General features: G+C 35.5%; 1 protein-coding gene across 2 annotated transcripts in view; it reads left to right on the forward strand.

Annotated features, from left to right (window-relative positions):
• Window positions 1-24,229, forward strand: part of DZIP3 (DAZ interacting zinc finger protein 3) — a 98,064-nt gene that overhangs the window by 19,872 nt on the left and 53,963 nt on the right. For both annotated transcript variants that reach the window (XM_058555749.1, XM_058555748.1), the window contains exons 4-12: window positions 467-622; window positions 5,792-5,908; window positions 9,412-9,492; window positions 10,743-10,867; window positions 13,635-13,749; window positions 18,924-19,043; window positions 20,397-20,498; window positions 21,912-22,004; window positions 22,798-22,850. In XM_058555749.1, the coding sequence (XP_058411732.1) occupies window positions 467-622; window positions 5,792-5,908; window positions 9,412-9,492; window positions 10,743-10,867; window positions 13,635-13,749; window positions 18,924-19,043; window positions 20,397-20,498; window positions 21,912-22,004; window positions 22,798-22,850 (962 nt within the window). The remainder of the gene's footprint in view (window positions 1-466; window positions 623-5,791; window positions 5,909-9,411; window positions 9,493-10,742; window positions 10,868-13,634; window positions 13,750-18,923; window positions 19,044-20,396; window positions 20,499-21,911; window positions 22,005-22,797; window positions 22,851-24,229) is intronic.

The raw sequence follows: 24,229 nt of genomic DNA on the forward strand, positions 1-24,229 counted from the left end.
TAGTATAATCTACGTAATATTTTAAATTTAGCATTTTTTATGCCTAAAATGGACCAATTGAATACATGCTGTGTATTTCTAAAGGGCAACTATTTTTTAAGGCCTAACTCACATTTAAGTCTAAAGTCGTTCATGTTTCCCATCCCACCACCCTACAAAAAAGAGATGTAATTATTCCCATCTTTCAATCTCTGCTTTGTTTATAGCTTCCAAATGAATTTATGATGGCCTTCTCTATATTAAAATTTCTTGAATTTGGTCTGAAACTTCATGCTATGTTATAAGTTCCTTGAGAACAGAGAGAATGTCTTATTCTTATTTGGATTTTCTTTAGTTCTGTCACAGTATCTACATGTAGTATGTAGAGGCAGTTTGTTCTTTTTGTTAATACTTCAGCTGGTTTTAATATTAGAGTAAGTAAGAATGTGTGTAATTGTGTAGATTTTTAATAAATAATGTCTTCTAGGACAAACAGGAAAAGGACACACCTACTGATCTTGTCCCTGTTAACCTACTGTTAGAAGTGAAGAAGTTACTGAATGCAGTTAATACTCTACCAAAAGGTGTGGTCCCTCACGTTAAGAAGTTCTTACAAGAAAATTTTTCCTTCCAAACTATGCAGGTAAAGATCATAATTTGTTTTTGGGGATAGAAGTGCAGCTCTGTGTATGACTATCTAGGGAAAACACACAGGTTCCTTTACTCTCACACACCTACCACACTCACAACACTTCTGACACTAGATATGTGAGTTTATTTCCACACTGACCAATTCTCTGACACTAGCTGGGTGTCCTACAAGTCACTTCAATTCTGACACTATCTAACTGGAGTTAGCATCAGATCCCACAAGTTAAGGGCTCAGTCCCACAAGACTGCTGCTACTTCACACACCGCTCGCAAGTCTTAGGTTGTCTCTGGTACTTCTGACCAACTGGCTATAAATTGGGGTTCCTACTGAACCCCTCATGGGTTCAGTAACTTGCTAGAACAGCTCACAGAACTCAGGGAAACACTTATGTTTATCAGTTTAATACATAATAAAGGGTATGATAAGGGATACAGATCAATAGCCAGATGAAGAGAAACATAGGGCAAAGTCTGAAAGGGTCTGCAGTGCAGGAGTTTTGTTGCTGTGGAGTTGGGTTGCACCACCCTTCTGGCACATGGTTGTGTTCACCAAACTGGAAGATCTGTGAACCTCATACTTTTAGGATTTCTATGCAGGCTTCATCAAGTAGGCATGAGCAGTTATTAATTCAGTTTTCAGCCCCTCTCTGGGAGTGGCAGATGGGGGTGAAAGTTCTAAGCTTTTAATCATGGCTTGGTATTTCTGGTGACCAGCCCCCATTCCAGGAGTCCACCAAGAGTCATCTCATTAGAACAAAAGACAATCCTATCGCCCAGGAAATTCCAGAGGTTTTAGGAGCTATGTGTCAGAAACCAGGGTCAGTGACCAAATAATAGCAGGAACTAGGAACAGAGATCAATATATGTATTTCTTATTGTTTCACAATGACTCCCTCTTTTCTTTTTTACCACAACAGTGCAGCCACAACAGTGCAGCAAAGGTCTTGAAATCTTCATCTTACTTCTTGTGAGGGGCTTTGGTGTCAGTCTTGACTATAGACTTTTATTAATTAAATAAATAGAGTTAGTTGGTGCTACCCTTTCAAGAATAATGGTAGGAAATGGGTTAGTAGCTTGTAAGCTGTTGACTATAAGGTCTAGTGTTTATTCTAGTTCTACTAATAACCCGTAACATGCCACTCTGGGACAGGGGACTGTTTTCAGTTTTCCTAATTTGTAAAATGTTGACAAATTTTTCAAAAATGTAAGACTAAGAAAAATAATGTCCAAAACTTTTGGATTTATGAGTGAAATAAATATTCTAGAGAATATACTGTATAGTTTCATCTTGCAAATAGTTTTTCTAGATAATTTGGGAAACTGTCAGCACAAGATGGGTATCAGTTGTTAAATTAATAGAGTTTTCCAAAGTTAAAGAAAATGACCTCTTCTCTTTGTGGCAATAGATTGGGGGGGAAGGGGGCAAAATACCATAGGTGTTTTGAAAAGGCTACATTTTGCCTTTTCTGTGAAATAATACATCATTAATTATTTCCATGAAACAAATTAATACTATTATGATTAAAAATTCAAACTGAAAATATCTAAAGACATTATATACAATTATAACCTTAACTGAGATAATTTACCACAGTATGAATTCTGGTTTGAAATTGATGGAATAGCGCCACTATTTCCCTCTTATCTTTTGGAAATCACCCAGAAACACCAAAAAGAAATGGAAATCAGTAGCCTTTATATATGCAAACAATATAGTCAATTAGAAGGTAAAAATGAAAAGAAAAATATTTATTTATAGTAGCAACAAAAAGGGTAAAATACCTAGGAAAACACTTAAGAAGTATGAAAGATATAAACTAGTATTTCTCAAAGTTTTTCCTAAGTCACCTGCATGAAACTATCTGAACCCCATACTAGTCCTGAAGAATCACAATCTCTTGTAGTAGGTCAGGGAATCTGAATTTTAGCAAGTACCCACACACTGATTTTCTTCACATTAAGTTTAAAAATCAATACTCTATATTAAAACAATAAATAGAAATCTCTAGAACTGTATTAAAGGTAAGAAAAGAAGACCTGAAGGGAAAGTAATACATGTAGGAAGACGGTGTGATAAAGCTGTTAATTTTCCTGAAATTAAAATTTACAAATATCATATAATTCCAATAAAAATGACAAAAAGATTTTTTTTGTTATTGTTACTAAAAGCTAATTCTAAAGTTCAAATGGGAAATAAAAGGAAGCATAACCAAGAAAATTATGAAAGAGGAGTGTAGGGGAGAAGGGCTGGGAATTTGGCCACTTAGGTATTAAAACTTATTGTGACGCTCTAATGACTAAAAGATTGTCTTACTTACTCTTGACTTTACAGACAAGTCTAGAAAATAGAAGACAAATTCCAGAAGTAGACCCACAAACGTACAGAACTTTTATGTACGATAAGATGATAAAAAGTGATAAAACTAACGGGTAAATGGGGAAATTAACAATCCCAATGGGAGATTTTAACATAGTTCTCTTAAACTGATAGAACGTGGACACAAAATTAGTAGAGCTGTAGCAAAGTTGGTCTAATTCATACTCACACGCGCGCGCGCGCACACACACACACACACACACACTATACCCAACAGTGGCAAAATATACATTCTTTTCAAGTGCACACAGAACATTTACAAATATTGACCGTATGCTAGGTCACAAAGCAAGTCTCATCAGATTTCAAAGAATCAAAACATACATGTTCTCTGACTAATGTACAGTTAATTTAGAAATCAGTAATAGAAGATAAACTATTGTTCCTAAGTTAAGATATATACCTCTAATCTGGGCAACCCATGGATCGAAGAAGAAATCACAATGAAAATTAGATAAATGTTGAACTGAATAAAAAATATATACCAAAATTTACATTATTAGGTAGAAGCTTTGCTTCGAGGAATATTTATAGCTTAAAATGCTTATATTAAAAAAAGAAGCAAGGTTGAATACTAGTCATCTAAACATAAAGTTCAAGAGGTTAATGGGAGAACAAAAGTTAAAAACAAAGTCAAAAGAAGGAAGTAATAGAGATAGCTAAAACTAATGAAATAGAATAAAACATAAAAGAGAGGATCAATAAAGCCAAAACTTGGTTTTTTGGAAAAAAATTGATAAATGCCTGGTAAGAATGTTCTAAGAAAAAGAAAGGAGGCAAAAATAACCAAAACCCTGAATGAACATGAAAACATCAATATAAATTCCATAGTCAGCTGAAGGATAATAGAGAATTCTGCTACTTACAGTGGCTGCTTGGGTTGGTTTAGAGCAACCCTCCTTTGAGAAGTACTAGGAAAACTGGACAAAATCTTTCTTAGTAATACTTACTTGTGCTTTTCTGTCAGATCACTTAATTCAACTAGGGGTTAAGATGATTCCAAGCTTTACTTCTGTCCTTTGAGGAAGGGTCCATTTATGGTTTAACTTTGTAGCAGATACTGTCAGTGCCCTGCTCATACCCTATGGCCGCTTGGACTGTATCATTTCAGTATGCTCTGGACAATTTCCAGTTTTCAATATCTATATCTCTTTGCCTCAGGCCTTTTTTTCCTGAAACTTCAGAAGACTGTACTTCTCATGGCAGTTCAGAAGTTCCAAGAAATTAATACTCCCCCCTCACTTCAGAAAGTACTCAATCAATAAGCCTTATAAATATCCCCGCTCTGTCTCCCCTTGAGTTGCTGAGGCTTGTGCTTTTCACTGTTTTTCAGAGTTCCCCTATTGTATTAACCCTAGCCGCCTACCCTGGATAACTAGCTTAATAACACACGTGTTAATTTAAAGCCTATTTTCCCTTCCCTGTATCACTCCTCACTCCCCTGCCATTTTTCTCTGTACCTACCGAATAAACTACTTGCATTCAAATCCTTACGTTAGGGTCTGCGTCCAATTGGAACCCAAACAAACACACTTACTTTAAGGATGTGTTTCTTCAGGGTCCCAACCAAAAGAATAAGGTGTTTCCCAGGGCCCCTCTTCCTTGAAAGGTTGTGCACTCCAGTTTTTCCCCTGGCGCTGCAAGTTTGCTAAGGTCTCTGCCTAGTGTCTCAGCCTCTCAGCCACAACTGAGTAAGGTGATTGCATTAAGGAGAAAAGAGGCTCCAAAAGTCAGTTTCATGTCTGGGCCTTCCTCCTCTCTTGCGTGCTGGCCCCAGAGATTTTTCAGTGCCTTGGTAGCTTTCCACTGCTTTCAAAAAAATGGTTTTTATATTTTTTGCAGCTTTTTTAGTTGTTCTCATTGGGAGGATTGATTTGAAACTACCTAGACTATTTGGCAGAGGTGGAACGTAGTGTTATGTTTTATATACCTATTCAAATTCAAAAGATATTGTTGAGTAAATGGTTGGATATAAGTCTGGAATTCAGATGATAGTTCTGAGCTGGAAATACAGATTTGGAAACTGTTAGTGTGGAGATGCTATTTAAAAACATGACAGTGGATTACTTTAGAGAATGTTTGTTGATGGAGAAAAAGTTCATTAAATTGAATGCTCGGGAGACTGAAATAAAGTATCTAGTTAGCTGGAAAAAAACAGGAAAGTATTGCATACTGGAAACCAAGTTAAAGTGTAGATTACACTCTCCACACAGATAATACATCATTTAACAGATAATGTAATTTAAGCTAAGCACTTGTGGGTACAAGGCATTGGGGAATGAACACAAAGATAAAACATAGTCCTTTCTTTAATCCATGTAAATAACAACCTATAGTATATAATAAATCATATATTAGCTTGGTTGCAATCAGATCGCAGCATAAGATGGCTTGCCCTTGTGTTGGTGTTAATGCCAGTGTTCCTGCTTACCTGTACCTGCTAACCTTCCGGAAGATTTTAGCAATGCTAGAGAATCGAAGGTATAAGAATAAAGTGGGATTACCACTTTCCTCTGAAGTAGGAGTGGACGTTGCCAACTCCTTGGCTGGCATAGGAATGCTTTTTAGTGTTTTGAGGAAATAGTTACAAAGAAGATTTGTCAGACTACTTAAAAACAGCAAATATGAGAACAGTTGTATCTAGGTGGTGTGAATTTTTTTTAAACCGTGTTTATCTCTATTCTCCGTATTTTCTACAATGAGTATGTATTATTTATGTAATAAAAATATGTGTAGATATTTGTTCTAACTTAAGAAAATTTTCAACTGAATTATTTTCCACAGAGAGAAGTTGCAGCTAATAGCCAGAATGGGGAGGAAATTGTTCCTGCTTTGACTTTACGTTTCTTGATAACACAACTGGAAGCAGCACTTAGGAACGTTCAAGCTACTAATTATACTGTAAGTGTTTTCTTTTGAAGGTTTGAAATAATGGACTTGGATAACATTTTCCAATGAGAGAACAGCCAATGCATGCTTGTTTTCAGGTGGAGGCCAATTTGTATTTTCCTCTTTTACCTCTAGAGAGAGGTACACATACACTGATTTCCTTCCTGTGTCTTGTACTTTCTTGTGACTGCTTCTCTTTAATGAGCCTATTCTAGTCCCCTCCCCTGGCGTAAAATTGTTAGTCTTAAATAAAGAGAAACTTGAACTAGTAAAAATGGGCTTTCCCAATTAGATGTGGAGAGTCATAAACTTCAAAAACTATTCCTTCCTTTTCCCGTAAGTATTAATCAGCTCCTCTTTCTTCTGCTCTTTCTATATTTGTAAAAATTGGAACTTCTCTCATCTGTTATTGAGTAATGATGTGAGATAAAATTGACAAGATATATGTTCAAGGTCAAATTATACTTTAGAAATAAATAGAAAACTCTGAGGAAAAATAAACCTTCTATCAAAAATCAAAACCAATATTTCATGACAGTAAAAGGAAAAAACACTTCCTTGAATAATTTGGATCAGTGAAGTAAGTTGTTTTGCACACATGCAGAAAATGGATTAGAGTTATCTTCAAGAAACGACTACCCAGGCACCGAACAAGGTAGCCTGAGACACCAAGTCTCATATTATAATGATGTATAAGGAGGTGGAAAAATAATCCTTATTTAGGACTCTCAGGACCAGGGTTCTAAGAGGTGATATATACCACCCTAAAGGATGGAGTCAAAAGTGGGAACAAAGAAAAGAAAGTTTGCATCAATAAGTAATCCCAAGAACTTCTGGGATGCTGCAGACCTGCTGTTTCTTCCACTGACCAAGTTGCCAAGCAGTGCAATAAATCAGCATATGCATAGCATTAACAGATGCTGATTGCTTAGCCTTCTCCCCTTAGGTATTACTTCAAAGATGAGTGTTACACTAGGAAATGGAAGAGTTCCCTCTCTTGGTAGCGTTTGTGAGCGGAATTGGAATTGTTATGATCAGAGCAGCCAAACGGCTCTCATTTTTCCTCAAGGCCACCAAGGAGAGGCGAGACAACCTTGTAGGAGGTGGCAGTGGGGTGGGGTGGGGGACAGCTGCCAATAATGTCTCTATATCCATTTAGTTCCAGTATTTGGAATAATCTCTGCTAATGGAGGGGAAGGTAGGGAGAAAAGGGCAGGGCATTTAGGTTAGAAATGTACCATTTGCATCTTTAAATTTCTGAGTTCTTTACCATCTACTTCTAATTATAGCAGTTCTTTACCATCTCCTTCTAATTACCACAATTCTGCATCTCACCCTGTTCTCAAAATGTTCTTTTTATTTAGAATTGTCTTTTTATTTAGAAACAGAAAAGGCTCTGTTGTGTTGTTTATGAAGCTAGTTTTTTAAAGTTGCAGAATATAGCTCCCACTTACTTAGTCTTTGCTTTATGACAGACACTATTCTAAGCACTTTGTAAGGATTACCTCATTTACTCTTCACAAGCACCTCATCTCATTATTCCCATTTTGTAGATTAGAAACTGAGGCATAGGGGTTAAATAACTTGCTTAATTCATCAAGTAGTAAGTAGTGAGTCAGGATACAAACCCATGTAGTCTTGGCTTCAGAGTCTATGCTCTGAACTAAATTATACCACCTCTTCAGAGTTGGGAATTTTAAGAAAAAACCAGTTAGATGTTACAGGAGAGTTTGTGTTCATAAACTCACTTAGTTCATTGACAACAAACACACATGTCTGTTTCCATTCAGATCAATTTGATCTGACTTCTAACTTCTAACTCCAGCCAGTTATTTCATAAATGTATACTATTGGCCATAAGAAGTGCGTTAAGAGAATACGCTTAGATCAGTATAAAAAGAAAACTTATATCCTGTAGATGCTTATCATCCTTATGTACCTGAAAAATCTTGTTTATAGTATAGGACAATCTCAGTGAAAAAAGTTAATGTGACAAAATATATGGTTTTAATCTTCAGTCAGTAGAGAGCTTATGAACAGAATGGACAGTATTTTTCTCCATAGACAGTTTTTTAACTTTTTATTTTGAGATAATTTTAGGTCACAGAAGTTCAGAAATACAGTTGTACAATACAAAAGTACAGAGAGGTCCTGGTGTACCCTTCAGTCGGTTCCCCCCAATAGTTACATCTTACATAACAACAGTATATTATCAAAACCAAGAAGTTGACCTTGGTACAATGGGTGTTGTGTCACGAGTCTTCAAGACCACCCCCACGTTCAGAAGGACTCACAGGACTCAGTATTAGTTGTATTCACACTAAGAGTTATTACAGTGCTGTAGTAAAGATACACACTGAGATCGTATGGTGAAAAACATAGGCAGAGTCTGGAAGAATCCAGCTGCAGGCTTCCTTATGTTTTCTCCCTACCATAAGGGGTCACACAGAGTATACTCCCTCCTCCCCACTCTACAAGAAAAATGCAGCAGCATGTGTATGTGTGATGTTTCTGCCCAGGGAAGCCCATTGGAGACTCAATGCCCAAGTTTTTGCTGTGGGTTGGCCATGTAGGCACCCTCTGCCCAGCTTGTATCAAAATTCTAGACTCCCAGAAGAAATTCCCAGGTGTTCAGCATAAATCACATTGTTGGCCAAAATAGTCTAGGCAGAGGGAGCCACCCTCGTCAGTTAAAGTAGTGGGGACACTCCTGAAATCCAGGTTCCCAGACACCAGCCAAGGGTCAGCCTTGCAAGCAGGCCTTCCTAAGGATAACAGACTCAGGCCAGCTAGGCTAACTTTTTTATGCACAGGTGTGTATGGTTCCTTTATCACAAGTATATATTTGTGTAACCACTACGGCAATCAAGATAAAAAAACTATTTCATCACCACAAAAATCTCTCTTCTGCTACTCCTTTATAGTCATACTCACTCCTAGCCCTCCTCGCTTTCCCTAGTCCCTAGTCTATTCTCCATCTCTGTAGTTTGGTATAGACCATTTTTAAATGAAGGAAATATCCACGTGTTTTAATTTTTCATTGACGAAGTGATAAGCTTTATGTTTATACTGTTATAACAAAACTCACACATGGACAGTAAGACTGTGATTTAAGAAACCATCGTATTTTTTAAGCTCGATGGTAGCTGCTTGGGTATTCATTATATTATTAGTTAACATGTTCTTGTTACCTAAAATGTTATATAATGAGAGAGAGAGAGAGAGAGAAGGAAAAATTTTTGAAAGGTTTAATATAATAAATCTTGATGGCATTTGCTTTCATTTTCTGTAATCAAACTCTGATATTTTATTTTGAGATTATTGACTATCCTCTTTCTTCTTCTGGGTCAAATTATCAAATACATCTAAAATGCAGTCTCTATGATGATTGGTAATATGATAATTTTTACTATTTTTAATAATTACTAGAAGGGCCTAGGATATTTAATTAAGCTTACTATACCGAAAAGTAGCTTAGTCTAAATAACCAAGTAAAATGTATTTTATCTTTTTAGGCACATCAGATTAATATTGGTTATTATTTGACATTACTGTTTTTGTATGGAGTAGCACTCACTGAAAGAGGAAAGAAAGAGGTATGTAGCATGTGTTATCTGCCTGTTACAAATCTTTTCACATACACTGACTTCATTTTAACAAAATAAAATGGTGATTTTTGAAATTCTCCAAAAATTGAAACCATTCAGTGACTTTTCTGTTGTATATTAGTAATATAGAGTAATTATGCCACAGACTATATTGTGAAACTAAAAATATTGATAAAGTTAATTTTAACTTGTAAATTTAGTTATTTAATTTATCTTTTAAATGCTTACTATTTATGTAAAACAGAAGATTATTTAGCATCTTTCACTTACACAATACATTTTAATACATTTTCTAGTGTAGTTTAATCTCTCTGGTCTTACTCCTTTTGTAAAATATGAGTTTTACCTCAATTTTTTTGTTTAATAAAATGAAGTGCAAAAAGTAAAAATCTGGGAGTTAACTAGGTGTTTTCTAAGGATCCTTTCAAATTTAACATTCTCTTTTTCTGATTTTTAATGATTTCTCATATTTTCTTTGCAGCCTTGATATTTCTTTTACTTTTTGTCTTCCCAAATCTATCCTCTCTACTTGGTTTCCTAAGTTAAATATGTAGGTCTGGCTTGTTAATTAGGTGAAGTAGAATTTATAAGCACCAAACTGAAAGCATTTCCATTTTAAATAATTTCACATAATGCTAATTATTGTTCAGTGTGATATGCTAGAGAATATTTGTAAGCAAACCCTTGCGGCATTTTTTTTCCCAAGGAGACCAAGGCCATTATGTTTGTTTTAATAATTATAATTGAAGCCTTTATTGGAACTGATCCTAATCTTTACTTCCAAACCTTTATTGCTTATGGTTGAGATGGTGCTTCCCCAAAAGAGACTATATGTGTGGTCAAGAAGTCACTTATTTCCTATTTGAAAAATTCGGAAGATTTGTGCTTCAATTAGAAACAAGAATTAGGAAGAATTATAAAGAATTCTGCTCCTATAGTCATCAGAAAAGCCCTCCTTTTGGCTAGTAATATTTGTCAATTTTAAATAGAAAAATAATTGTTGTTGTAATGTTCACTTTGAAACACTGGTTAAAGAAGAAAATATTTTAAGCACTGAATACATTATCTATATGATCATATTACAGAGATGCTAGGATTAGAGATGTGGATAAATGACCAAACGACTGGGTCAGTATTAAAGCTGTCCTAACTTCTCCAGTTTGGGAAATAATGGTTGATTATAAAAGAAAGATACAATGCCCTTTACATCAGCCAAACCTAGTTTTATGTTACTACAGGATTATACAGAAGCTGAGAATAAATTTCTAGTGATGAAGATGGTGATCCAAGAAAATGAAATTTGTGAAAACTTTATGTCTTTAGTTTATTTTGGACGTGGTTTGCTTCGATGTGCTCAGAAAAGGTAAGGATTTTAATTAATGGGAGATCTTGCCTGTCAACTTTCAGCATTGTGAAATGGGAATAAAGTTTTCACAGTGTAACAGGGATCATAACATTTGTGCTCTACTGGCTCTTTTCTTCTTCACCTGTTCCTAGAGACAATAATTTCTTTAATATACTTGAGAATATTAAATATCAAAATTAACAGGCCATGGCAGTAAGAGGCAGTATAGTGGAAACATTAGGAAAATAGGTTTTAGAGTCTGATAGACCTGGGTTTAAATACATTTTCTACCATTTACCTAATCTATGACCCTGAAAATTTAAAGTTGCTAAGCCTTATCTTTTTTTCTTATTTGTAAAATAGAACTAATAATAGTGCCCACCCCGTAAGGATGTTGCAGGTGATTAGCACAGTACTCAGGACACAAAAATGCTATTTTTAAGAAGTAAATAATGGTGGTTTGTTGTTAGTGCTATCAAGTCGATTCCGACTGCTAGTGACCCCGTGTACAGCAGAGCGGAACCCTTCCTGGTCTTTTTTGTTCCATCCTCTCATCTTCCGGCACTATATCAGACAATTTTCCATTGTTATTAATGGCCAATTTTGCCAAAAGTGGGTAGCCAGGCCCTTCTTCGTAGTCTGTCTTAGTCTGGAGGCTCCGCTGAAACCTGTCCATCATAGGTGACACTGCTCATGTTTGAAATACCGGTGGCATAGCTTTTAGCTGTCCTGATGTAACTGACAGTATAGTGAAGGTTATAGACCTTAATCAAATAATCAGTTATACAAATAATCAATTATGAAATGTGATAAAGAGCTATGAAGGAAAATATAATGAACAATTAAAGTCTGTACTGGAGCCCCAGTCTGGGTTGGGGAATCAGAAGTCTCCCTGAGGAAATAACATATGCCTGAGAGCTGAAGAATGAATTAGGTAGTTTACTTGTGCAAATCCTTTTGAAGGATTACTGCTGGGCCCAACCACTGGATTCCTAAAAGGGTCACCTCTGTGGTAGTTACCTGATTCTTTGTAAGGTTTATCTTCTATCCTCTGGCATGCTTGTTTTTTCACTAGGGTATCCAGAATACTTCCCTCTTTCTGTTTACTCGCATGATGTCATCAATATAGTGGGCGAGTGTGATGTTTTGCAGAATGCCAGGATGATCAAAATCCCTTAAGTCTACACTGTGGAGAAAATTAACATAGCTCTGAGACAAGACAAAGAATGTGTACTTCTGTCCTTCCCTCAGATATGTGAACCACTTTTTATTCTCTTCACTAATGGGCATTGGAGAGAATGTGTTTTCCAGATCATTGACAAAAGAAAGCCCAGTCATACTGGCGGCATGGTTTCCTTTCATCCCTGGCCTATAGAGAACCACTACCACTCAGCTGCTCAAAGACACTGGTGCCCTTCTCACTCTGTATTTCTTATTGAGTTAATGGATGGAGTGTTCTCTGGGCCTTTCCAGGGAACATTGTCTCGTGGTGGGTTCTATGGTCTTATTTAGTTAAGTCCATTCTAACATCCTCACCTCCCTGAGCTTTCTATAAATTCTGCCAAGAAATTTCCAGCATTTCCACCTCAATTACTATAGGCCATTGTTGTGTCCAAAACTTCAAGCAGCCTTCTCAGCAGCGTGTTTGGACTGGCTTCAGGTGTCCTTGCTAGGAAAGTAAATCTTGAATTATGAAGAGTTGTCCTGTACACTTCCCTCTCCAGCTGTATATTTGTCCATTGGTTCAGTACTCGTAAGATTCACTCCCACACATGTTCCTGCCAGTACATACTAGTCAAGTTCTGCAGTTCTTAAGGTGAGTAAGCTTTTTCCTCCAGGACAGGGACTCTGTTTTCCTGCTTGGGCTCTGCTTATACCTGATCCTTGAGTTATTGGTCTGTAGGCAATAAGTGGAGACAGAGGAGGCTCTTGAGAATGAAGGGCATCATCTTTTGAGACATGCACCTTAGATGATATTTTTGCATGGTCCCTAAGTAAAGGGCTTCTACTCTCTCCTAGCAAAGAAGAGGTCTTTGCCAGCCAGAGGGTTCAGGGAAATTTAGGGATTCATTGTTTCTAAGCATATTCATCTACATGTCCCCAAATCAAAGCCCTGATTTTAGCATAGTAGTCCTGTTGAGGCTTTTTGGTCTTTGCTGTTGTTCTACCCTTTTGATTAAATACTGGGCCTCATTTTCAATACAGTCGGCCCTTATGTTAGAGTCAGTGAGCGTTCTTTAAATGTTACGATAGAGATTTTTTAGCTTTCATGGAGTGTCCTGCGTTGATAGCAGTAGTCCTGTCGAGGATGTGCATTTGGTCTCTTTTGCAGTTTGTTCTACCTTGTGATTAAATCTGGGCCTGATTTTCAGCACAGATTATCTTTATGGCTACAGGAGATGAGGGTCTCTTTAAATGCTGCCATAGAGGTCTCTGTCTTTCACAGTGTATCCTGAGTCAATAGTTGGCTGACCTGTGCCTGTCATTCTCTTTCTTCAAGGCTTCCAAGACAGTAAACAAAAGCCAACCAACTCTACAATCCCTTTAATTACCATGGCCCCCATACTGTTCAAGCTTGAGCTACTACATAATCTATTGCCTCCCCTTCCACCTGTATTTCATCCCAATCTACCACAGGTGAGAGTCCTAGTATTTGTATTTCTATAGCATGCCAGAGGTTATCACCACCCTACTTACCACAAAAAAATGGATTACTTGTCTTATTGCTAAACTATCTAGTTACAGAGTCCTATTCAAACTAACCTTATTTTAAAATGCCTTGCAGATATAATGGAGGACTGCTAGAATTTCATAAAAGCTTACAAGAAATAGGAGAGACAAATGATCATTGGTTTGACATAGATCCTACAGAAGATGAAGATTTACCTACAACTTTTAAAGTAAGGAATTATTTAAGAATAACACTTCATCTGTGACTAATCAGAATCATTTTTGATAAAGTGCGGTTCATGCTATGTCATATTCTATAGCGAACACATTCTTTTATTGAAAATTAGCTTTTACGTAAGAAACAATCTTAATTCCATTACCTAGTGCTGAATGTGTGATTCAGCAAGTAGAGAGAAGTGAGGTGGCTGTGTTAGCAAATAACAGGAAGATTTGTTTTCAAATAACAAGAAGATTAAAATCTGTACTAGTCCAGTATTTCACATGGCTAAAGCTAAATCTTATAGTTAGCTTCTTTTTTTCTAATTATGTTTACCATTATTTTGTTGTTTTAAATTTAAAAAGTGGTAAATGCTTACTTCAGAAAATTTGAAAAATGTAAAAATGCCCAAATATAAGTAAAATTCATCCATATTTCTTCAAATGGAGAAACCACTGTTGGTATTTTCATTTATGTCTTTCCAGACACACATGTATAAACACTCATTCCCTTTATCTTTAGTAAATTAGTATGATGTTATACACATTGATTTGTAGACTGGAAATATATATTATTGTGAATTTCCCAATAATTAGGTTATTATACAGTATAATTTTTTCATAGTTCATTATATAACTGTGCTAACTGTGCTTTAATTTGCTTAACTACTTCGCTACTATTGAACATTTAGTTTATCCTAAATATTCCAGTTTTTCACTATTATGTGAAGTGATCTTTGTGTATTTCTCACATCATTCCCTTAGGATAAATTTCTAAAGGTAGAATTGTGAAGCAAGTGTTCACACACTTGTAAAGTTGTTGATATATATCTTCATATTTCTTCTCAGCAAGTTTGTATCAGTTTATATTCTTAAGACAAATGCGAGTTTCCATTTCCTCACACCTTCTGGGTATTCTTTACTCTCTGAGTAATTTTTACCCATCTGATAAGCCTTATTGGTCACTTTTTTAAATTTGTGTAATATGAAAATAGCTATACTAGGTTTCTCTTGGTCAGTGTTTGAATGGCATATCTCTTTCCAAACTTTTACTTTAAACCTTTCTGGATTCTTATATTTTAGCTGACTTTAAAGCCAAATACATTCCTTAAAATAAAGATGGATATTTCATAAAAACACAAAATTTAATTTTCTAAGAAGTTACAACAACTCAAACTTTGTATATACCTAATAATATAGCTTTATATGGGACAAAAACTTATAGAACTGGAAGGAGGGAGAGAAAACTCTCCAATCACAGTGAATTACTTTAATATACCCCTCTCAGCAATCTATAGAATAAGCAGACAATTTTTGGCATTTGTCAGGATAATCATATGACTTTTAACTTTGACATAATATATACATTTTTTTAAATATTGAACTTGTGTGCTTACCTATAGCAGTGCCTACTTGGTCTTGGTTTTCTCTTTTTCCTCCTCCTTTTAAGCTATTTTTCTTTATTCAAAATTTCTTAGTGAACTTTTATTTTATGCAAAGTAATACATGTATGCAGTTTGTCAAATAATATTAAAAGACTTAAAAATTAACAGTCCGTGATCCATCATCTCTAATTGTAGCTGCTAACTAGAGGCAACTTCTTCCAACTCTTGAGGCATTTTTCTTTGATACTTAACCTATATTTTTTTAAAATATTTTTAAAATTTCTCTGTTTTAGCTATTATCTTTTGACTTGCCACTATGGATGGTGAGGATTTGTTAGCTCTCTTCTATATCCTCTTCACACATACACTTCCCTTCCCCCATCCTACCTACCAGTAGTTGTAAGTTTTTATTCACTTGGCCTTAGAGTTTCTTTTTACTCTGTTGCTTGGAATAGCCTTCACCTTTTTCCTGTGTAGCATCCTGTTTCCTGGATCTCAAGTTTTCCTCTTTCTGGGTTTACTCCTTGTTTTGGTGGTACAACTCATCCAGCAGCTTCCTAGAAAACGGTGTTTGCTTGAAAGGTGAAATTTTTGAATCTTTCAAGTCTGAAAATAATTTATTTTTTGTATACTTTATTTGTATCTTGCCTGGGGAAAGAATTGTGGGTTGAAAATCATTTTCCTTCATATTTTAGAAGTGTATTTCTCTTATATTCTAACTTCCAGTAGTACTTTTGAGAAATCTGGTGTTCCAATTCACAATCTTTTGCTTGTCACCTGTTTCATTTTTTTCTTTTGGGAGTTTTTAAGATATTCTGTGTATCTCTAGTGTTCTGAACTTATATTTTGAAAATCTCTGGGACATTTTCTCGACTTATTTATTTGATGATTTCTTCTTAATTTTCTCTTTTCTTTCTAAAATGTTTATTTTTCAGATGCTTGAGATCATGAACTGAATCTCTAATTTTCTTATTTCTTTTTTGTTTTTATTTTTTTGTTCCACTTTCTAGGAGATTTTCTCAACTTTATCTTTCTGCGTATGGTTGATATTCAGGCAGTACACACTAGTACTATCATATTAGTGTTATAATGTTAAAATATTTCCATACTGCTTCAAAAATAGCTGCTGCAGTGAGTTTCTTGGGTACTCACCCACGATTCAAGCTGCTGTACATTCTACTAGCCCTCTCTCCTTATACTTCTCTAAAGTCCAGGAGCTGAAGGTTTACTGTCTGGTAGGGCAGAATGCTTCCATGATCCTGCTCTGGCTCTAGGCCAGCATGTTCTTAATCTGTTACGACTGGTGCCTGTGCCTGTCAGCCCACCAAAAGTCCTGCTTCCAGACACTGTGATTAGTTTTTTTAGGGAACTTAGAGGGCTGGCCTGTATCCCTTTATCTGGCACTGAGGAATCCCAAGTAAGTACCACCAGAGGCCTGCCCTGTCCCAGTTTCTCCTGTCCTCATGTGTCCCCTTAGATGAACTCACCCTGGTGGGGGAAGATGGCATGCTTAGCTATGCTGGCACCTTAGCAAGGCAATGTCCTTTCATATGGTTATTATTTTTAGCATTACCCTTGTTCCTGTCCTTCTATAGAATTTTTAATATCAATGATTATTTCAGCTATCATCTACCAAGTTTTTTTTTTTAAATGAATGTTCCCTTTTCTTTTTAAATGACATCCTATTCTTGTTTCATGAATGCATAATATATTAGAGGTAAACATTAGAGGTAAATGTCAGCCAGATCATGGAAGGCTTTATAAGCCAAGTAAGGGGCTCAGAGTCTATCTTGAGGGTAATGTGAAACCCCTGAAGACTTTTAAACAGTGAGATGATATAATCAAATTATAATAAAATCTGGGTTATAGAATTTAGAACTTTGAATAGTTTCTATATTTAGTGTAAGAAAAGATTAAGAAAGTAAAAATGCTGATAAAATAGTTACAAATGGTAGTTAGTGTTCCAAAGAAAATAAACGGGGCAGGGGTAGAGAAAATGGAGAATGCATAGACACATACCCATATACCTGCCTATATCCATATTTATCTATATGTATATATGCATATATGCATGTGTGGCCTCTCTGGGAGGTGATATTTAAGTTGGAACTAGAAGGTTGAGAATGGAACTAGCTCTATAAAGAGTGATGGAGGGAAGAGCATTCAAGGTAAATGAAATAGAATATGGAAAGGCCCTTAGGCCTTAAAGAGCAAGTTTGAGGAACTGAAAAGATAAAACTAGGTGAATTTTATAGTGAGTGAGGCTAGAGATGAATTTGAAGAGATGGACCAGTGATGACTAGATGTACTGGGTTCAAGTTCTGCAGGACCTTGCATTCAGTCCTTAGTAAGGGTTCCATATTTTGTTTTAGGTACAGTGGAAGCTGTTGAAGGATTATAAGCAAGGACCTGACAATTTTTTGCTTCTGTGTAGAGTGCTTTGGAGCAGAGTAGGTGGGAACAAGGGGGACCAGTTAGGCAGCTGTTGTCAGTAATCTAGGTAAGACATAGAGTGGTAGCAATGGACATAGAAATAGAAGAATTTGCAATATATTTGGGAAGAAGACTCACAGTACTTGCTGATATATTGCATGTAAAGGGTGATGGAATCCATTATGCAGTGGATGACTTCAGGATTTCTGGCTTGAAGCTGAATAGATAGTGGTAGATGAGATTGATACAAGTCTCATGAGGGCTAAGTTCACTGCTGTATCCTTAATATCCATAACATCCATAACAACCTGGCCCATAACAGGCATTCAGTAAATATTTGTTGAATAAATGAATGCCAAAGACTGAGGGCAAGAGATGAGGGATAAGGAGCAAGAAACAGATTTGGTGGGAGAATCAGTAGATCAGTATTGAACTATTAAGTTGGAGATCTGTGAAACTGCGGTACTTATATACATGCTATGAATTTCATTCTTTTGTTTTGGCATTTCCACTTGGCTATTGGCTGTCCTGACAGGGTGTACTACCTTCATATTGACAGGTCCTTAAATGCTTCTCCTTTCTTTCTCTCTTTTCCTGATATTTAAAATGTTCTAGTTGACTTGGTCAAAGCATCTTTATTCTTCATTATAGGCCATTGATTTAAAATTCTGAATACCATTGAAAGAATGTTATGAATAGTGACTAGATTCATGAAATAGTCCATAGAGCCTTATTTATCATGTCGTATACACTCAGTATATTAGAAATACTACTATTTGAAATCTTGTAATACTGTCCCTGTAAGTGATGAGTCTTTAGAACCTGGTCTAAGGACCTGTTTAACTTAGACTTGATCATGTGTTTTATCTATATTTAATCAGCATTTTAAAATAGGAAATTGCATTCCAAGTTTATAACTCTGAATGTTGGAGCCGTATTTCTCTACCCTACTTCTGTCCCACTGCTAACAAGGTGTCCTGGGGACCAGTTCTAGCAAAGACTTTCCTGGGCTCCCAGTAATTTGTTGTCTCTCTGTATATATATCAGAGGAAGTAATTCTTGATAGGAACATGTCAGGTGTTATGCTATGGGTTAGGATGGTAAAGAGAAGTATAGACTTTTTTCAAACATAGATTTTTTTCCTTTCTCCATGTTTATATTCAGTAAGAAATCCAGTATTTCTAATTTAGGGCCTTCCTATATATTGTTTACTTAGAATGAGGAAAATATGGTCTATTACTGTTTTTTAAAAAAACATAAGCTGTGCCTTCAAAAAGGAATATGAAATGGACTTTATTTAAGGTAAAATATTGGAAGTATTGTAGTTTTATTACTAACTCATAAGATTTATTTTTATTTTTAAAATCTAGGATCTTCTTAATAATTTTATCAAAACAACTGAAAGTAATATAATGAAGCAGACCATTTGCAGTTATCTAGATTGTGAGCGATCTTGTGAAGCTGACATTTTGAAGAACACCAATTATAAGGTATTATAATTATCAATTAACTGAATATTTTTAAAAATGAAATTATAAATTAAACAGATAAAAATTATTATATTATCATGCGTCAAAATATTGTTTAAAAAGAGTGCCTAGTTTAATTACGGTGGTAATGCAGTTGAGAAGTTGAGTATCTCTGAGAACTTAGATTCATAGTGAGCAGGAATTATTTGTATCCTGTGAGTCAATAAAAGAATGAATTGGTTTTGCTAAGGTTTTTGTAATATTCACATGTCTCTGAAGTTATAGTTAATAATATCCCTGCAATCATACAGTGAAAATTATAGTTAGAAATGTTACAGGTTGAGAATATTAGCATTTTACTAAGGAGAAAGGTTGTCACTCTTCAAGAATTAGGTTACTAAGTAAATGATCATTATCTCTTCTATGGGTCTTGAGGGGAAAAAAATGTAACCAGCCTTGAGTTGAAGAAATTCATCAATTCCAAGTGCTTCAAGTCTAGTTCTCTCTAGATGTATCAGAATAAGACCATGGGAAATCAGAAGATAGGATGAGATGTGACCATCAGTGCAAATTGAACACCACTTCTATAAAGTTGCAAGGCATGATATATCCAGCAAATGGGGTTGGTGGGGAGGAAGAGAAAACCAAGATCTATGTGTATGGTAAGATAGGTATTGGGAAGTGGGTCTGGTCAAGTGCAGTGCTCAGGGTGGGCAAGTTCAATCTTGGTGTAGGTGACATGGTGATATGGTCCTAAGGTTTCCCAGGGAGGCTTCAGGGTTCCAATCAAATGAATAGCAGGTAACAGCAGGCAGTCCTGGCCACAAAATTTAGATTTTTGTCATCCAAGCAGCCTACCTATTTAAAGGAAGCAGGGCTATAGTTCCCAGCGAGTGCTCACTGGGAAGGACAAGAAATATATACCTTAGGATAACGTAGTAGCTATCTGTCACAAAGAGAGCAAATCTGAGGTCTGGTGATTGGTAACAGAGGAGATTCAGGGAAAAATGGTATGGAATCGGAGCTGGGGGTAAAGAGAAATGTAAAAGTGGAGGTGAAGAGGAGGGGTAAACAGCATGTTCCTCTACAAAGGTCACTCGCTAAGTTTCTGATATTTTGTTGTATACAGCATATGAAAAATATTACATTGACTTGTTCAAATTATTGCCTTGTTTCTGTCCTAATTTTTCTGTCTTTAGTGATATAAAAATAACTAGTAATGTTCTTTGATTACCAGTGATTTGTTGATAAATTTTGAGTGCCATGTAAAAACATCTAGTTACAGAATAATTTTAAAAGCGATGTAAGGTGGTATTTTCAATATCTATGTGAATTACTGTTTCCATATCAACAGCTTACTTTTATCTTTTCCAGGGATTTTTTCAGTTAATGTGCAGTAAAAGCTGCTGTGTTTATTTTCATAAAATTTGTTGGAAAAAGTTCAAGAATTTAAAATATCCAGGTGAAAATGATCAGGTATTGTATTTGTTTTTCTTTCAAAATTTTACTACAGCATTTCGTGTTCTACCGTTTCCTCTTTTTTCCTCTTTCCCCTTCAGTTCTTCCTGTTCACATCCTTCTTCCTTTTTTTTTTCTCCCTCCATTTTTCTGTTCCTATTCTCTCTCATGCTTTTCTCCTCACTATTCCTTATTCATCATCATCATTTATTAAACAGTTCTTGGTAGAGAATACTCTGCTAGTTGCTTTGCTTAGTGATTTCTATCAATCTGTTCCCTTCCCTTTTGAAGTTTGTACTCTTAAGAATAGAAATATTGTTGCATATATTCACATAAAGGACATAGAATCAAAGAGTAGAATTGCTTAATAAACAAACAGAAGGGACAGTTACACAATTTTAAGGGTAAAGAACAATGATGAATTTTATAGTTTTCAAAAATATATTTGTAATTATTTACATTTACCTAAAGTCATATAACTAAATTGAATTTTTTGCCACTAAAAGTAAAGTAGAAATACAAAGTCCAGTTCTGTATTAATTACTCTTTAGTGAGTAATGACCAACAGTTGGGTCTGTACTGTTTGGTTCTAGAGTGTTTATGTTGTGCAGACAACAGGAAACCCTTATAAAGCAATTGAGGTGTAGTAGAAAGAGCATTGCATGTGAAGTTGGGAGATCTGGATTCAAGTCCGGATAGAGCCACTTACTGGTTTTTGTACATCAGGCTAGCAATTTAATTGCTCTGAGATTCATCTTTCTAAGCCATAAAGTGAGGATAGTAATACCTACTTCATAAGATTGTTGTGAGGATTAACACATAACCCAGATGAACTTGCATTGCTCGCTGTAAAAATCATTGTATAAAGTGTTGTTATTCATTTTTTTAAGCAGTGTATAAATACTTTTCACTTTTTTTGATTCTTAGGGCAATCAATATTGCTTAACTTTAGAAGCAGATGTAAAACAAAACTAAGTAACTTAACCAGAGGACTTAGCAAGTTGAGAGCCAGAGAAAGGACTCAACAGGTTTATTCTTTCCTTTTCCCTGGACTCCTGTATATCTGATAGAAATTCAGTATTCCTTTTTATGCTTACTTAATTAGTACATTTTACTTGAAGTTACTTTCCCTCAGGGCAGCAATTACATTTTAAGCTGTAAATAGCTACTTGAAGATTTTGAAGTAGAAATGATGAAAGCAAAGTGTAATCATGCATTTTAAATAGGAAATCCATTGATACGTGAAATGCACTATCTTTGAACAGCTAACTCTCAAATGTTTATTCACAGCTTTTGTTTTACCATCTAGCAACATCTGCATCTAACTTTATTTAAATATAATCAGATTTTCCCATCAGTGACTTTTTCTCTTTTTGTTTGTCTTATTTTTTTCTGTTGATAATTTATTATTTTTTCTGTTGATAACTTTAGAGTTTTAGTGGGAAAAAATGTTTGAAGGAAGGATGTACAGGTGACATGGTAAGGATGCTACAATGTGATGTACCTGGAATTGTTAAAATTTTGGTGAGTATCTGTTTCTTATTTTTCTTGCTTTCCTTCACTGGAATGGTATTTTTGACTTGGGAACAGATTTGGGAATCATAATAATAGTATTCTAGCCGTATTCTCTTTGATGATGACTAAGCTTTCTGACCTTTCTATTGCTTTGGTTTCTCCAAGTAGTATTTAAGTGGTCCTTAAGAATAAGAAAATTTTAAAAATAGAGAGAGAAACACACATGCACACAGAGAAACAGACAAAGCAGGCCTGGCTGTACTAATGAGGAATGTCTGTCATGAACCAAGGATGATAATCTAATTCTATGCCAACTGAGTTTAAAAATAATTTTAGACTTTCTGAACCTCTTTTAGTCTGTAAGTATCCTCCTATGAAAATATCTATAGAACATCACATATCATACCTGTTACGTAAAATGCGCTCAAATGATATCCATTTTATTTTTTTAGTTAATGAAATATCTTGTTGAATTTTTAGTTTATAAGTAAATAGACCCAAAATTATAAATAGAAATATATATTGTTTCTTTCTTTATCTTTAGATATGTTCTTTTTGTATTTCAGATTTGACATTTAAATCCTACAGTGATGTAAAGTAGAACTGCTTTTTAAGATCAACTCTAGTGTGTTGTCTGACTAAGATTGCTCATGGCTCACCGTGTTACTTCTGTCTTATTTGTTTTATATTCTCTAGAGCTTTATTCTCATTGTCTTTTTTCAAATGTTAAGGCTAAGAAGTAACATTAAAGAATTTTGAAAATTGAACTACTTTAGGGCTGTTCTTTTTCCATCACTTGCAGTTTGAAGTTGTGAGAAAGGATGAATATATAACCATTGAAAATTTAGGAGCAAGGTAAGCTTGAAATAAAGTATTCTACTTTTTTCTGAGCATGTGTATATTTTTCATTTGCATCTTTCTTCTGTCTTTCTGTCACTTCTTGGAGCTCCATTAAATTTAAAGGTAGTATTAGTTGTGTGAAGAAATTGTATTTTATTGACATTTGTCTCCCTCTCTCTCCCCACTTTGTAAACATTTAAATTCTAAAGCAGGAAAGGAGAAACTATGTGGATACTTTTTCCTGAAGTTTGAAAATAATCCTTTCCTGAAAACAAAACATATTTTTCTTAAAGTTATTTAAATTAGGATATATGATGATAAAACTTTCTCCTAACTTCCAATACTCATCCGTCGTCTTGTTTCTTAGATGAGAAAACTGTATTGCAGAGGAATATAAAGTAGAAGCTGGGAATTTATAGAGGTATAGAGTGTTGCTATTGACATTAGAAATTTCAGTATAAAAAGTTCTCCTAATCCATTAATTCTCTTTTCTTCTGTTTAAAGTGTAAATGTCTACCATTTTTCAATCTACCAGGGACATTGCATTGTTATGTAAGGCATCTGTTTTCCCTTATGAGCTAATGAAGCCCAAATCTTTATCTTTATCTAGTACAGATCTCACCCCTAAAATCTAGATCTCTCTACCTGCATGCTGAATATCTCCACTGTTATTTTTCAAAAGTATCTGTAGGGGCCGGCCCGGTGGCGCAAGCGGTTAAGTGCGCGCGCTCCGCTGCGGCGGCCCGGGGTTCACTGGTTCGGATCCCGGGCATGCACCGACGCACTGCTTGGTAAGCCATGCTGTGGCGGCGTCCCATATAAAGTGGAGGAAGATAGGCACCGATGTTAGCCCAGGGCCGTCTTCCTCAGCAAAAAAAGAGGAGGATTGGCGGATGTTAGCTCAGGGCTGATCTCCTCACCAAAAAAAAAAAAAAAAAGTATCTGTAGTTCAGCATGCCCACAACTGGACTCACCATCTTTCTTTTCAGCACTGCTCTGTAACTTTTTTTAAGTCCAATCAATTCAACTTCTTAAATATATTGTAAATGCCTCCTTACTTCTGCCCCTGCACTTCCACTAAGCTAACTCAAGTTATTTCTCACTTGGAATTGTGAAATAGTTTCTAAACTGGTCTTTTTGTCCCTAGCTCTGTCTTTTTTCAGTCTGTTGTTTACATAGCCATCAAGAGCACTTTTCTAAAATGAACATTGAAATATGTCACTTCTTTGCTTGAAAATCTTTCAGAGGCTTTTCATTGCTCTTAATTAAGTTCAGACTCCTTAGCTTGGCTCTTGTCATTTTTTTCTTCCTATATATATGCACCAACTATATTGAGTTTCTTTTAGTTCTAGAGTGACCCATCTATTTTACCTCCAGGCCTTGCCTGGAATACT

This window comes from Diceros bicornis, chromosome 15 (genome assembly GCF_020826845.1).
Source record: "Diceros bicornis minor isolate mBicDic1 chromosome 15, mDicBic1.mat.cur, whole genome shotgun sequence".
NCBI lineage: Eukaryota > Metazoa > Chordata > Mammalia > Perissodactyla > Rhinocerotidae > Diceros > Diceros bicornis.